The sequence below is a fragment of the Eutrigla gurnardus genome, assembly GCF_963514095.1.
Source record: "Eutrigla gurnardus genome assembly, chromosome: 10".
Classification (NCBI taxonomy): Eukaryota; Metazoa; Chordata; class Actinopteri; order Perciformes; family Triglidae; genus Eutrigla; species Eutrigla gurnardus.
In genome coordinates, this window is record NC_139924.1 from 17643798 (window position 1) to 17655894 (window position 12097).

Consider the following 12097-nt stretch of genomic DNA (forward strand, 5'->3'; position numbering starts at 1 on the left):
TCAGGCTGTGGTTTCCAAACTCAGGAACCAGCGTCCGTTCAGGGTGCTCAGATATGGGACAAACACATATCAGTATTATATTTATATATATATAAAAAATATATAGCAAAAAAAGAAGATAGTATGCACATTTGCAAGTGCCTTCGTCATTTCAAGTGTTAGGCTAATTGTAATATACTGTGTATATATATATAAATGATTATTATTACGCTTAATTAAATATTTCTAAATATAATTTGAGTCAAATTACCATTGTTAAATTATTTCTACAGTTTATTAAATATGCGCCTTACCTGAGAAGCTGCTTTCACTCGCCATCGCAGCTTTTATCAATCATTAATCGTCCGTTCATAGATCGTTTTATGACATGAATATCTGCACTTTCACCGCGGAGACATTCGAGGTAAACATGTAAACATGTAGATGGAATTTGGATTTGCCGCTTAGATAACATCACTTATCTGGTTATAATGAGTACCTTTATTATTTGATCATCAATAGACGTATCCATAAAGCAATCAACAGACATATAGGCTAATATAAGTAGTAGTATTAAAATATCATGTGTGAGTTTGGTGGGATACAAAAAAACAAGGAGTGGGCTATTTGTGAATAATCCATGTTATATATTCAGGCTGCAATAAGTGTAGATAAGAAGATATAAGTGTTTATCAACAAATGAATATGAAAACATTCAGAATAATGTAATATATTGTGTTTTCTGTTCAGGTTGGTGCCAGAGGGCCGGACTGCAGGTCAATCCTCATGTTCCCCCGATGGGCCTCTACTTTGGGGAAGGGGATTTAAGGAAGGACTTCCATCTTTCCAGGGGGTCTTCAGGAGACTCGTCCACTTCCCCAATAGAGAAGAGCAGGAGGAATTTGGGGCTGGGTTCCAGCAACTGTCTGGTTTCCCAGTGTTCAGCAAAGTGGCAGGCAGCATAGATGGGTGCCATGTCCACATAGCTCCAAGGAGGTGATGGGGATGACTGCGACAAAGCCAACGAGCCACACCAGCAGTCCTGGGACATCCCCGCAGCTGCAGTGTCTGCTCCAAATGGCTGGATCCCTGTACTGCAGGAACATGATTATTGTTGAGGTTTTATTTTTGTTAATCATTGGTGGAGTTTATAAGTAATACCAAACCCTGCAAATAAAGTATTATCAACTAAAGCTGTACATAAGTTCTTACAATGTTTTAAGATTTTATCTGATGTTCTGTATAAACAGATTGTTGACTCTTCCAATTTATGCCTGCAGGTCTATTTCCCTCCTGCTCTGGAGGACACACCCCTGCTGCAGTGGTTGGCATCATGGCTGAGGAGATGGGGTGTAGTGGGGTAATAGCAGGTCTTTGCCCCATTACCTCATCCATGACAACAAACACTCTCTCCTCCCTCAGTGCTGACACCTTCAGTTTTATAAACAACATATACAAACACTTCTCATAGTCATTGTTTAGCTAAACTATTCACCACTAGCCACAAACTATAATATGTACTGTAATACTGTACCACATGGGATAAACTTAATACTCCGATGTTTTAACACATTATAGATATTACCCAGCAGTGACTTTGCTTATTTAGAAGAAATACAACTTTGTGTTTCCATCAAGAACGATACTTTAAACTGTTTCCAACTCACCATGTAGGCTATTTCTGCATGAGGTTCTCCCACTTCTTCTTAGCTCATCCGGGCTCCACCTTCCCTCCATCCCATGTTCTTTAATAAACATCCTATATGAAGGGGGTCAGCACAAACATGCAGAAAAGTGTAACAGCACAATGCAATGTAGTAGACGTAGTAGATGTAGAAGTAAATCTCCGATCCATATACGCTGGTTTTCAACATATCATTGAGTAGTAGAACTTAAGCCCTGCATATGAGAATTACATTTAATGTACATTTCCTCCTCATCTTTCCCTCCACCGAATGAGTGTCTTCATCCGTCCCTTAAACGAACAGTGCACGGTGTTATTAATCACCATTAGTAAATTATAACCACATTTTAGGATGGAGTTCAGAGTGAGATTTTGGCTGAGGTTACGGCAGCGAGGGTGGGGGACAGGTAAAGCAGATACAAACTTGTTAATCTGATAAAAGACACATTTGTACAAATAGAACTAGGCTATGTATTGAATTCAACATTTCTTCTTAGTGAAGGGGTGCTTATCTGCCCTCCCTAGTGGGATAGTGTGTGTGTGTGTGTGAGAGAGAAAGAGAGAGAGAGCATACAAAAAGACATTTATTTCAATCATGTTTGCACACAGACTCCAAAACTTTCGTCCGTCAAAAAACTTTATGGTTCTATTTTCTGCGTTTTTCGTATCAGTCAAAACGCTTTTTACCACTCCGAGCCACCGTAGAGCCCACAAACAAGTATCAACAACCCAGCTCATCTCGTCACTCAAATCAAGGCGCTGTCACATTTTAAAAGAATTGGTGGCGGTTTCCTGGTATTTCGCTGTGTGAGAAATGCAAGGTGTGGCGTGTTAACAGGGTGAAATGCGTGTGTGACTTGAGAGCCCTGCGTTTGTGCGAGGTTTGTGGCTGGCTGACGCAAGGACCGCCGCATTCGTCCGCCATTATCGAAGAAGTCAGAAGAGCCGCAATGCATTTTGGGACAGTCTAGTATATCTAGCAAGGTCTGCTAGAAATGCTTGCCAATGTCCAGGATCGCCACATGGTGGCACTGCAGCACCTCCAAGACTGAGAGCAGCCTCCCCTAGGTTCGATGGTTCTGTCTCTTTGCTCCCACTGCTCAGATTTAAATAATTCCCAGAAAACAGGCTAAATACTTTTATTTTATAGTAGTGCATCCTACATATATTCCCATTTAAGATCCGAATAAAAAATGTTGCTCATTGGTTCCTGCAGTCAGACATTTTTTTTTCTGTTTTTACAATTAATGCTATATAATTTCCCTGAATTACAGCGATTTTCTCTTTATTCCTTTCTAATGCAACCGATTTTCCAGATCCTCACCAACAGCAACGAGGTCCAAGTCTTGCGGCCTCCACGGGACCCAAATCTGGGAAAGCAGCTATACAGACAACAGAAATTATTTTTTTTATTTTTTTGTCTTCATCAACTATATATGCTCAGCCAGCATCATGGCCTGCTTGAGAGGGAGAACCTCAGCATCAGCCTGACCAGGGCCTCTGCAGAGCTGGAGGACAAGGACAAAAGGATACTGATATGGAGTAGCAAGAGAGTGGGATGGTGATTGATACTGGTTGGAGTCAGATATGCTCATGGGAGTCCGGTGTCACTCCAGAACTTCTGGCAGCACCCATTAGTCCAGCCCATAACGGCAGATTATATTTTAACACCAACACATATGGCATGTAAATGAGAACGGGAATTGTTTATAACTTCATTCCCTTTGCTTCCTCTTTAATGCTATATTTTAGGACTTGGGAAGAACAAATTCTAGTTGTGCCAAGCCTCTTTCAATCGTCAAATAGTCACTGAACAAAGAAAGATCAACACGGCAAGAAAGACACCCTGCTATCTGCAACAGCAATTATATCAACGAAACAGGGAAATTCAAGTAAGTTGAGTAGAGCCATTTATCAGGCACTATTCTTTAAACCATTAGAAGGTTATGTGCTAGTCCTGACATACAGTATTGTTTATTGTATAAGCTCTGTCTTCAGTGATGGTGGCATCGGACAAACGCATATCCTATTTGATGTCTGACTAAACATTTGTTGGAGAATTTGGTTAAGATGTCTGGATCAATATTTCCACAGAAAATTGCCCATTAGTGAACCATACTGAGGGCTTAATGTGTGTGTTTTGATGGTGTCGTCCCTGCTTGCTGGTCTCCAATGACGCTGAGAAAACATTAAAACATTGGAGTTCGGTGCATTTTCCAGACTTAAATTTCAACCACACTGTTGTGGTTGTAGCTGCACATGAGATATCTGATGTCTCCCTATATTAGCATTGTTTGTTTGTGGTGTATTTTCAGGGTTTTTACAACTCAGGCTACTCATTTGCCTTTGATTACATTTTTATATGCACTTCCATATATTTTGTGAATTTTTTTTTGTAGGCCATACAAGGGGAGCTGACATGGTTTCTGATCTTTTAATCCGCAAAGCAATTTGTAGTTCAGCTTGAAAAGTACTAAATTATTATTTATGATGAATGTAGTTGTGACAATAGAACATTTGAATACATTTACTTACTTACTTCTAGTTCATAGTCAGTTTGTTATTTATTAATTTGTTTTATTAACAAACTAGTTCAACATCTATATAAAGCCTGTTTATCATTTCAGTGTCGTTACAGTCCAGTGCAGGAATCTTTGGTAATAGGAAATCCAAGGACAGAGGTTTCTGCAACTGTCAAACAAAATGAGGATAATCACCTTAATTAATGTTACATATACTATAATATAATGACAAACTGACCTTCCAAGCAATACACACATACAAAGAGATACACAAAAGCACATCATTAAGGGCAAATTTAGAACAAACTATTACAATATTTTTTTCAGACACCAGTGAGCAGAGTAGTTCAGAATAGCATCCAGAATATCAAACTGAGGGAGACTGTGCTGAGCAAAGAGAGGCACCATATGTGTTAGAAGAAGAGCTGATAATGGAGGTTCATGAGACCAAGACGTCCTACGTTTCAGAAAAGTATTCAGATACAACTGCACCCAAAAGAAAAGGATCCAAGCTCCCGAAAATCAGACGCAATTACACCTTTAAACCAACCCTGGAGAACCTGCACTCTGTCTACCAGTTGGGAAATCCAGCAGAGGTGGAGTAACAGTATTTCAATGAATAAATGGCAACAGTCAATTGTGATCTAGCTACTGTGTTTAAATGTTTATGATTTTACTTCAAGGAAAACTACCTGACTCGCCTTTGCTTGTGAATTCCCAATTCATAACATTACAATAGATAAAAGCTTTGCTTTTGTTTTATTTTCTTTTTTTAAAAAGGCATTACAACATTTCCAAACCATTACGTTTTGAAATAATACAGTCAAAATAGCCTCACAATTAAATTAAATACAAAATAATGTAAACAAAATAGAAGAAAACACTATGTTGAAATATGAAATGGCAAAATGCACTGCATTTTTACTTGTTGACTTGAAGCAGCTGAGAAAAATAACAAAAAACAAGGCTTTCATCAACGTGTTGAGCAATAATTTAGAGAACCAGTGTATTTAATTCAGCTTTTATATCTAGCTGAAGGCATGGAGACCCAGTGTAACCACTTTGTTGCAAACCACCAGCCAGCATGTGATCCCGACTCCACCTGAAGGGAAACAGCAAACTACAATTTAGATCCACACATCAGTATTGTGTTTGAATTAGTATTCAAATCTAAACAAAATAAATTAAATTGTCATTATTAATTTACACCAATTTATATTGTATCACAGAAAACTACACCCTATCTGTATGATATATAGTTATAAATTGCTTTTATTCTATCTAATACTTAAAACAAATTGATTACCTGCAACTCCCGTTGGGAAGGCCACGAGGCGTTCCACAGGGGCAATCCATTTACTGGGGACCACCGTCACTGGATCAGAGTAATACTTCCATATCAAGGAGATCATCACAGCGGCCTGATAAGTACATTTTAAAAATGTAAGTATAAATAAGTAATGACTATTAGCTCGTCTTTATGCTAGCAATGTAAACCATTACATTCCATTTCCAAATTGTCAGAATAAAGAACTTGTGGGAAATAACATGAATTGATGTTTGGTATCATATCTGTCTGACCTAATTATATTAGAACCTACAACCAAAAGCATCAATGCATGTTCTTACAATGTCCACCAACCTGCAGTATGTAAAAGACGATGTTCACAATCCACTTCATTTTGGCTTGTTGCCCTGTTCTTGATTTCACTGCAAAAAGTGAGGGAAAACGCAGCTGTTAGACTCAATACATTCTTCTTTTTTTGTGGTGTGGTCTTCTGTATGGGAAAGGAGAAAACTCACAACAGTGTTGGAGAGGTAACTACATTCTTTGAATGACTGAAAGAAAAACTCTGAGACTTAGACAGTGACTCAATATCTATTTTAAATCATAGTCAGAAGGTAGAAAATAATGATTGCTTGTATTAATCGAATAAGTCATATCGAGTACAACGTGGGCTATGTAGCTTGGTCATGGCAGATTTAAAACGGTCAGTGTGCACTCAAGGAAAAAATAATCTGAAAAAGAGCCTTTACTCTGCTGTTGGAAATGATGATTTAAGCCACTTCCTGTCTGTGCAAAAGATAATCCTAAAGTTGAAGGACAGTAACAGGCAGCAGCTGTTACCATTGAACACTCAGTGTGTTATCCAAAACCTCCCGCCACTTACTGTGGTTGGTTGTTTTAATGTTTGAATCTGCCTTGGTAGACACACACAGGTGTGGAAGTGACAATGTGTGCCTTTTACGGTAAAAAATTACAGCGTATCACCACATATTCCCCCGTGTTTCCAAAAGAACATAAGCTGTGAACATATATGGGGTGGACTTAATAACAGGAACACCAATACAAAACAATTGCCCTGCTACAAATGCTCACTTTTCTAAAGCTTATGTTCAATATATCTGACCAAAATGTAAATAGAAGTCAGAGTTTGTAGTGTTGGAGGATGTTTCTGTTTAAAGGCAGTCTGTTGCTATATTATTGGACTTTATTTCGGGGGCTCATGTCATATTGTGTATATTATATGTATATGTCAGGTACGGTAATCATTTTTTTATCTCTCACCGTGCGTTTTCAGCTTGTCTGTCATCTTGTTAATTTTGCGCTCCAATCTGGCATATCTAGCAAACTCGTCCATCATGCTGATGGAGACCTGCTCCTTCTTCATCTCCTGGATTTCAGCCCTCATCTCGCTCTCTTGCTCTGCATCTTTCTGCACCATTTTTGAGAGCTTGAAAGAAGAAAAAAAAGACTATTAATAATAATAATTCATCTTATTTGAGGGCGTATTTCAAGACACCCAATGTCGTCTTACAGTGCAAAGGAAAACATATATATGTATATACTCAAAAACGTAAAAAATAGAAAAACATACGTACACCAATAAAGGAAAAACAAACGAGGCATGTACATAATGTAAACAGTATAGACACTGTTTAGTTTAACTGTTTTGGAGGCCATTGTTTATGGATGCAGATGTGTTGTCACAGTTCTTTAATGGTCTTGCTAGACTACAAAAGGTGATTATAATCACCCGAGCCTCGTCACCAGCTTCACCACTAACGTTCCTTAGCAGTAGCACAATTGCCTCCATACATTTTACAATGATAGAGCACAAAATATCCCGTGCCCTTGTGTGGTACCGCATATGCAGCGACTACACCATGATATTGGCTAAACCCCCCTTTAACTGTAGCATAACCAGCTACGTTGCTTCAAGCTAGCAAGGTCCACACGTAGCTTAAAGTATGCTAAGCTAGTCAACAAATATTTACTCTACACGAGTTAGCCTACTGGTGGCTAATAGCGTGTAGCTTCCAAGACACACTCACAGATACGCCAAAAGCCTACTTACGAAAGAGGATATGGTTGGCAGGAGTGCTTTCATGAGGTTGCACAGAAAAACCGAGGCCAGCACCAGGAGCCACGCATAACCAGACGCCATGTTTGTTCCTCCTCAGTGTTCAACCTCCTCGTTGCAGCTATGGAGCCGCCGCCGCTGTACTCGGTTACATAACAATTAGGCCGCTCGGGTTGATAATGGCGTCTTTAGAACAATGAACCAATGTATTTAATGTGTTGGTAGTGCAGACTTTCAAATGCGTTAATAATGTGGGGGGATGGAATAAATGAAACAGGAGGGAAAACATTTTTGGTTGTTTAGACATTATGTTCGTACATTCTTATCTAACGCATACCATTTACATGGCCGTCGTGCATTTTTCCCCCAAAATCTTGCCGACACCCTGTGGGAACAGCCTGTGATTATAAAGGGAAAAAAGTGAGAGCTGGCTCGGGCCAACTGATTGGCACAAAATCCTGCCCACACAGGTAAGATGTTATGGTTCAAAAACGCTTTGCCTCGGCCCTGAAGCCAATCAGTGGGAGCGAGGGGCGGGGGATCACGCTCCCCGCTAGGTTGGTAGGATGAGGGATAAAATATACAGAGAGGGGGATCCAATCCGGTTTGAGCTAGTTCTAGTACTGGTCGGACGTGTATGTTGAGTTTACAGACGGCTCTGGAGGTGTAAGCCGAGGTGTTACAGCTGACCCACATTTCATTTCGTTTCCTTAAAACTGTGAAAGTGTTCTTCTATCTACTCGCTGCGCAATCCAAAAACAGCAACGATGGGAAGGAAAACCAAAGTAAGTAGACACGCGTTACACGGTGTGATAATGCCTCGTATTTAACTAAACGTTTTGCTATTTCGATGAAAAAGATATATATCGTTTTCGCGCCGATTGCGCTACAACGTAACGTTATAAATGGTCGCGGCGCGTCCGTGCGCATGCATGCGAATCTGCCTCGTCTCCGTCGTGCCTGCCCTGTTCACACAGGGAAGTGGCGCCTTTTTACTTAGTGCAGCGCGACGTGCTTTTTTTCATCGAAAACGTTTGCACACGCACACACTCGCACGCACTAAAAAAATACACGGTTTCCTCCATTGCAACTGCTTTGTGGTTTATTCGCTCAAATCCGTATCTGGCTGTAGTTTGGTAATATTTTTGTCTTCGGTGCGTGCTGAGATCAAACAAAGGGGTGTAACCACCGTCGATGAACAGGTTGCCATTTCAAGGAAATTTCTTGCGTAATTGCGTCTGCACATTTGAACTTATCGTCGTAAGATGTTATTTGCATTTAGTGTGCTTTACGTCGAGTTGTTCCGTGCGTATTTGCAACCCACGCTGTTTTTTTCTTGACCTCTGCCAGCGCGTAGACTGTAAAGCTGGTGCGCGTCACCCTAGAGGTCCTTTTTTTTTTCTTTCGGAGTGTCATGGCTGAACGTCCTCGCCAAGACAGCGACACATCTGGTTTGTTTTTGAAGCCCGTGTTTTTATGCAACAATTTTAAGGTGCAGTCGTGTTGGGGGAGCGGGTAGCTTTGATTGTATAAAAACTCCACCACCACAGGGCTCTTCCCGCGGCTCTTCCTTCCTCTACGAGACCATGCATACTCAACAACAACACCAACAAAAAACATGTCTGTCTCATGCTACGAAACAGTGTTTGGCGGGAAAGAAATTAGAACTTGCTTTATCTTTAACTTGAGAACCTGTTATTGCTCCCCTCCCCGCTTCAGGATTGCATAATTTCTTTGTGACCCGGGGGTGCCCCTCCCCCCACATGTGTTACACACCCACATTAGCTCAACCATGAATGGCTGATCCTGGCCTTTTAATTTATTTCTCTTTCTTTCTTTCTTTCTTTCAGGCTACCAACAACGATGAAAGCACAGAGGTAAGTGTTCAAGTATTCACACACAAAATGACCCAAAACTAATGGTGACACCCCAACTTGCACCCAAATGTACATTTTGTTCTAATTTCCATCAAGACAAAAAGAAAGTGTTCGTTTTTACAAGGCAACAATTGTTTGCAACAAAGTGTAAATAAACGCAATTTTTTTCTACAAATCCCACATTTGAATGTTTCACCATTGCCCAAAAGACTGTATAACATTGTTATGCAGCATTAGTTGTCATAGGTGATTATTCCTCACTGTCAGGTGTATAATTCACTGCTGAGTTCTGCATAGAGGGAAGCATGTAAGCTTATTAGCTTCACCAAGCTAATTTGTAAATAACACCATGTGATAGGTATATAATGTGCACGTGCTAGTATTTAAATATGCACACCAAGGACACATCTGATAAGCATTTTGGCCAACCCTGAGCCTGGTTGTAATTGTAGTTCAGTGGTTGATGCATTTGAAGGAGTTGGAAGAATTATTAAACTTTTTCTTAAATAAATTTCCCTATGTCTTACATATGTTATAACTTCCCTCATGTGCTTCCAGCACTCTCCACAGTCGAGAACCACTGCCTTTGTTTCTGTGTATTAATACTTCAAATTACCGAACTTACCTGTTGTTTTATGTTCGTCAGCGGCCACAGAGAAAGTCTCAGCGGTTGTCAGCGGTAAGTTCTATGAAGACCATGAATTTAACAATATCTTACTACTATTACTATGCCTATTTTGTTGGCCTAACATTGTACATGATTGCATGATGTGTTTGTGTTGCAGCAACTACAGACGGAGGCTCCGGTAGAAAAGAAAAAGGTAAAAGTAGGCATCTTTATCCATTTAAAACAAAAACATTTTTAGCTCTCTTGTAAGCATGTATGACTAGTGCATTTCATTTGATTTCATTTGATTTGTTTCTTACATTCTAGGCACCTCCCAAGAGCAAAAAGGCAGCCAAAGCTCCAGCAAAGGCCAAGCCAGAGGAGAAGAAGAAGGAAGAACCCGAGGTAGAGAAAGAAGAGGTTCCAGCAGAAAATGGAGAGGACAAAGCAGAGGAGGTACGGCACTTGCCATGTGAAATTTGCACCATAGCAACATTCAAAGAGAACTGTAATGATGAAACACATTTTCTCCATTCTTCAGCAGGCTGCAGCAGCAGCAGATGATGATGCAGAGGAGGAGGAGGAGGAGGCAGAGGACAAGGCTGAGGAGGAAGATAAAGCAGCAGAGTAGTAGTGACACCCCTAGACTCACTTGCCAGGGCTCCGTGTACCTCGTTTCTTGTACAATGCAGAGAATATTTTTATCTACTATTTTCATAAGACAGTAATGTTTTTAGGCATGTGATTACAGAAATGCATTTTTAGAAATACTACAAATTCCATTCAGTTTCATGGCTTCTTGGCCATTGTGTTGTTTTTTTCCCCCCTCTCTGTCTCTCTGGCTTCTTATTTTGCCTTTAGGTTGTAGTTTTCTGCATGACATGAAGTCATGCCTATATCAGGAATTTGATGTTCAACTCCGGGAGAGTTTACCTGAGACATTCCCAAGGCGTCTTGAGGGATTTTGTAACCTGTACTGTTTTGGAATTTAATACATTGTAATACTATGTGATTGATAGGGAATAGGATGAACGTTTGAGAGTTGTGATCTATATCTAAGTAAGTCTTGTTCACAACATTCACTTTAATCATATTCACTAGTACTGGACTTTTTTTTTTTGTTTCTTGTATGCTGTCAGTGATGGTACATTTGAGGATGGACAGATTAACCATACTCTCTGTGCTTAAAACAAAATGCATTACAGAGCTAATCATACATGTCACGGTTTATCCTTTTTAGGATTTACTGTATTTTCACCTCAGTCAACAAAATGTATATCCCACATATTTGTGGATATATCCATTGCGGTTTTGGGATTTCTCTTCCAATGTACAGTTTCCTCAATTTTTTTTAAAAAAGAAAAAAAAAAGTGTTTTCTTTGTTATGAATGGTATGAAATGCCAATTAAAGTGGGAATTCCTCTGAAGTGTTTCTTTCTTATCAATGGTGTATTGAAATACATATATTGCATATAGTGTTGTGCTTTATAAGGAAACTAGCAGAGACTTGCATATATGCATTTGTTCAAATGAATTGCCATACAGTGTAGCTGGTGACCAGGGGAAGTTGTTTATTTTCACAGTTGGTTATTCAAGATTCAATCTAAGACGTTAGTAATTCTTATATGATTTTTTTCAGGGGCATAAAGCTTGTCCTTTGTAAACCTGTGATCAAATCTCACCAATTAGCAATGCATATGTAAAGGCTGAATGAAGGGGTTCTTTTCTAAAATAGGCTACGGTGTCAGATCTTTTCAGTGACGCATCATGCACCAATATAGCTAACATTCTGTTTTATTATGTTGTAAATTAAATCTTAAGTGGTTCCCAACTATATGACGTCTCGTTACAGATCCGTCCCCTTAATGCATAAGTGGTCCCAATAACATGGCCAAATTAACCTGTTTGAAGACCTTGAAGCAGAACTTGCTGGTGCTCTTGTCTTAGTTTCCATTTTATATACACCTGACGCAGAAAGCATCACATTCTACATATGCATTTTGGTAAAACACATAGTATAATGCAGAATATCCCTTACAGAATAATAGATATTTTATCACCAG

General features: G+C 39.6%; 2 protein-coding genes across 3 annotated transcripts; one reads left to right on the forward strand and one right to left on the reverse strand.

Moving 5' to 3' along the window:
• Positions 1-4260: 4260 nt before the first annotated feature.
• get1 (guided entry of tail-anchored proteins factor 1) lies at positions 4261-7701 on the reverse strand. The gene is made up of 5 exons (XM_084019805.1): positions 7545-7701; positions 6755-6920; positions 5828-5895; positions 5492-5606; positions 4261-5287 (listed from the first exon to the last, which is right to left on the reverse strand). Exons 1-5 carry the CDS (start codon positions 7632-7634, stop codon positions 5214-5216), a joined length of 513 nt encoding a protein of 170 aa, XP_083875931.1. The 5' UTR covers positions 7635-7701; the 3' UTR covers positions 4261-5213.
• A 420-nt stretch (positions 7702-8121) lies between these two features.
• LOC311019374 (uncharacterized protein) lies at positions 8122-11461 on the forward strand. Of its 2 annotated transcripts, none has more exons than XM_084018737.1 (6): positions 8122-8335; positions 9401-9427; positions 10074-10106; positions 10213-10248; positions 10362-10490; positions 10579-11461. In XM_084018737.1, exons 1-6 carry the CDS (start codon positions 8318-8320, stop codon positions 10663-10665), a joined length of 330 nt encoding a protein of 109 aa, XP_083874863.1. In that variant the 5' UTR covers positions 8122-8317; the 3' UTR covers positions 10666-11461. The 2 variants fall into 2 exon arrangements, with proteins under 2 accessions (XP_083874863.1, XP_083874862.1); XM_084018736.1 differs by having other exon boundaries at positions 8141-8335; positions 10576-11461.
• The last annotated feature ends 636 nt before the right edge of the window (positions 11462-12097 follow it).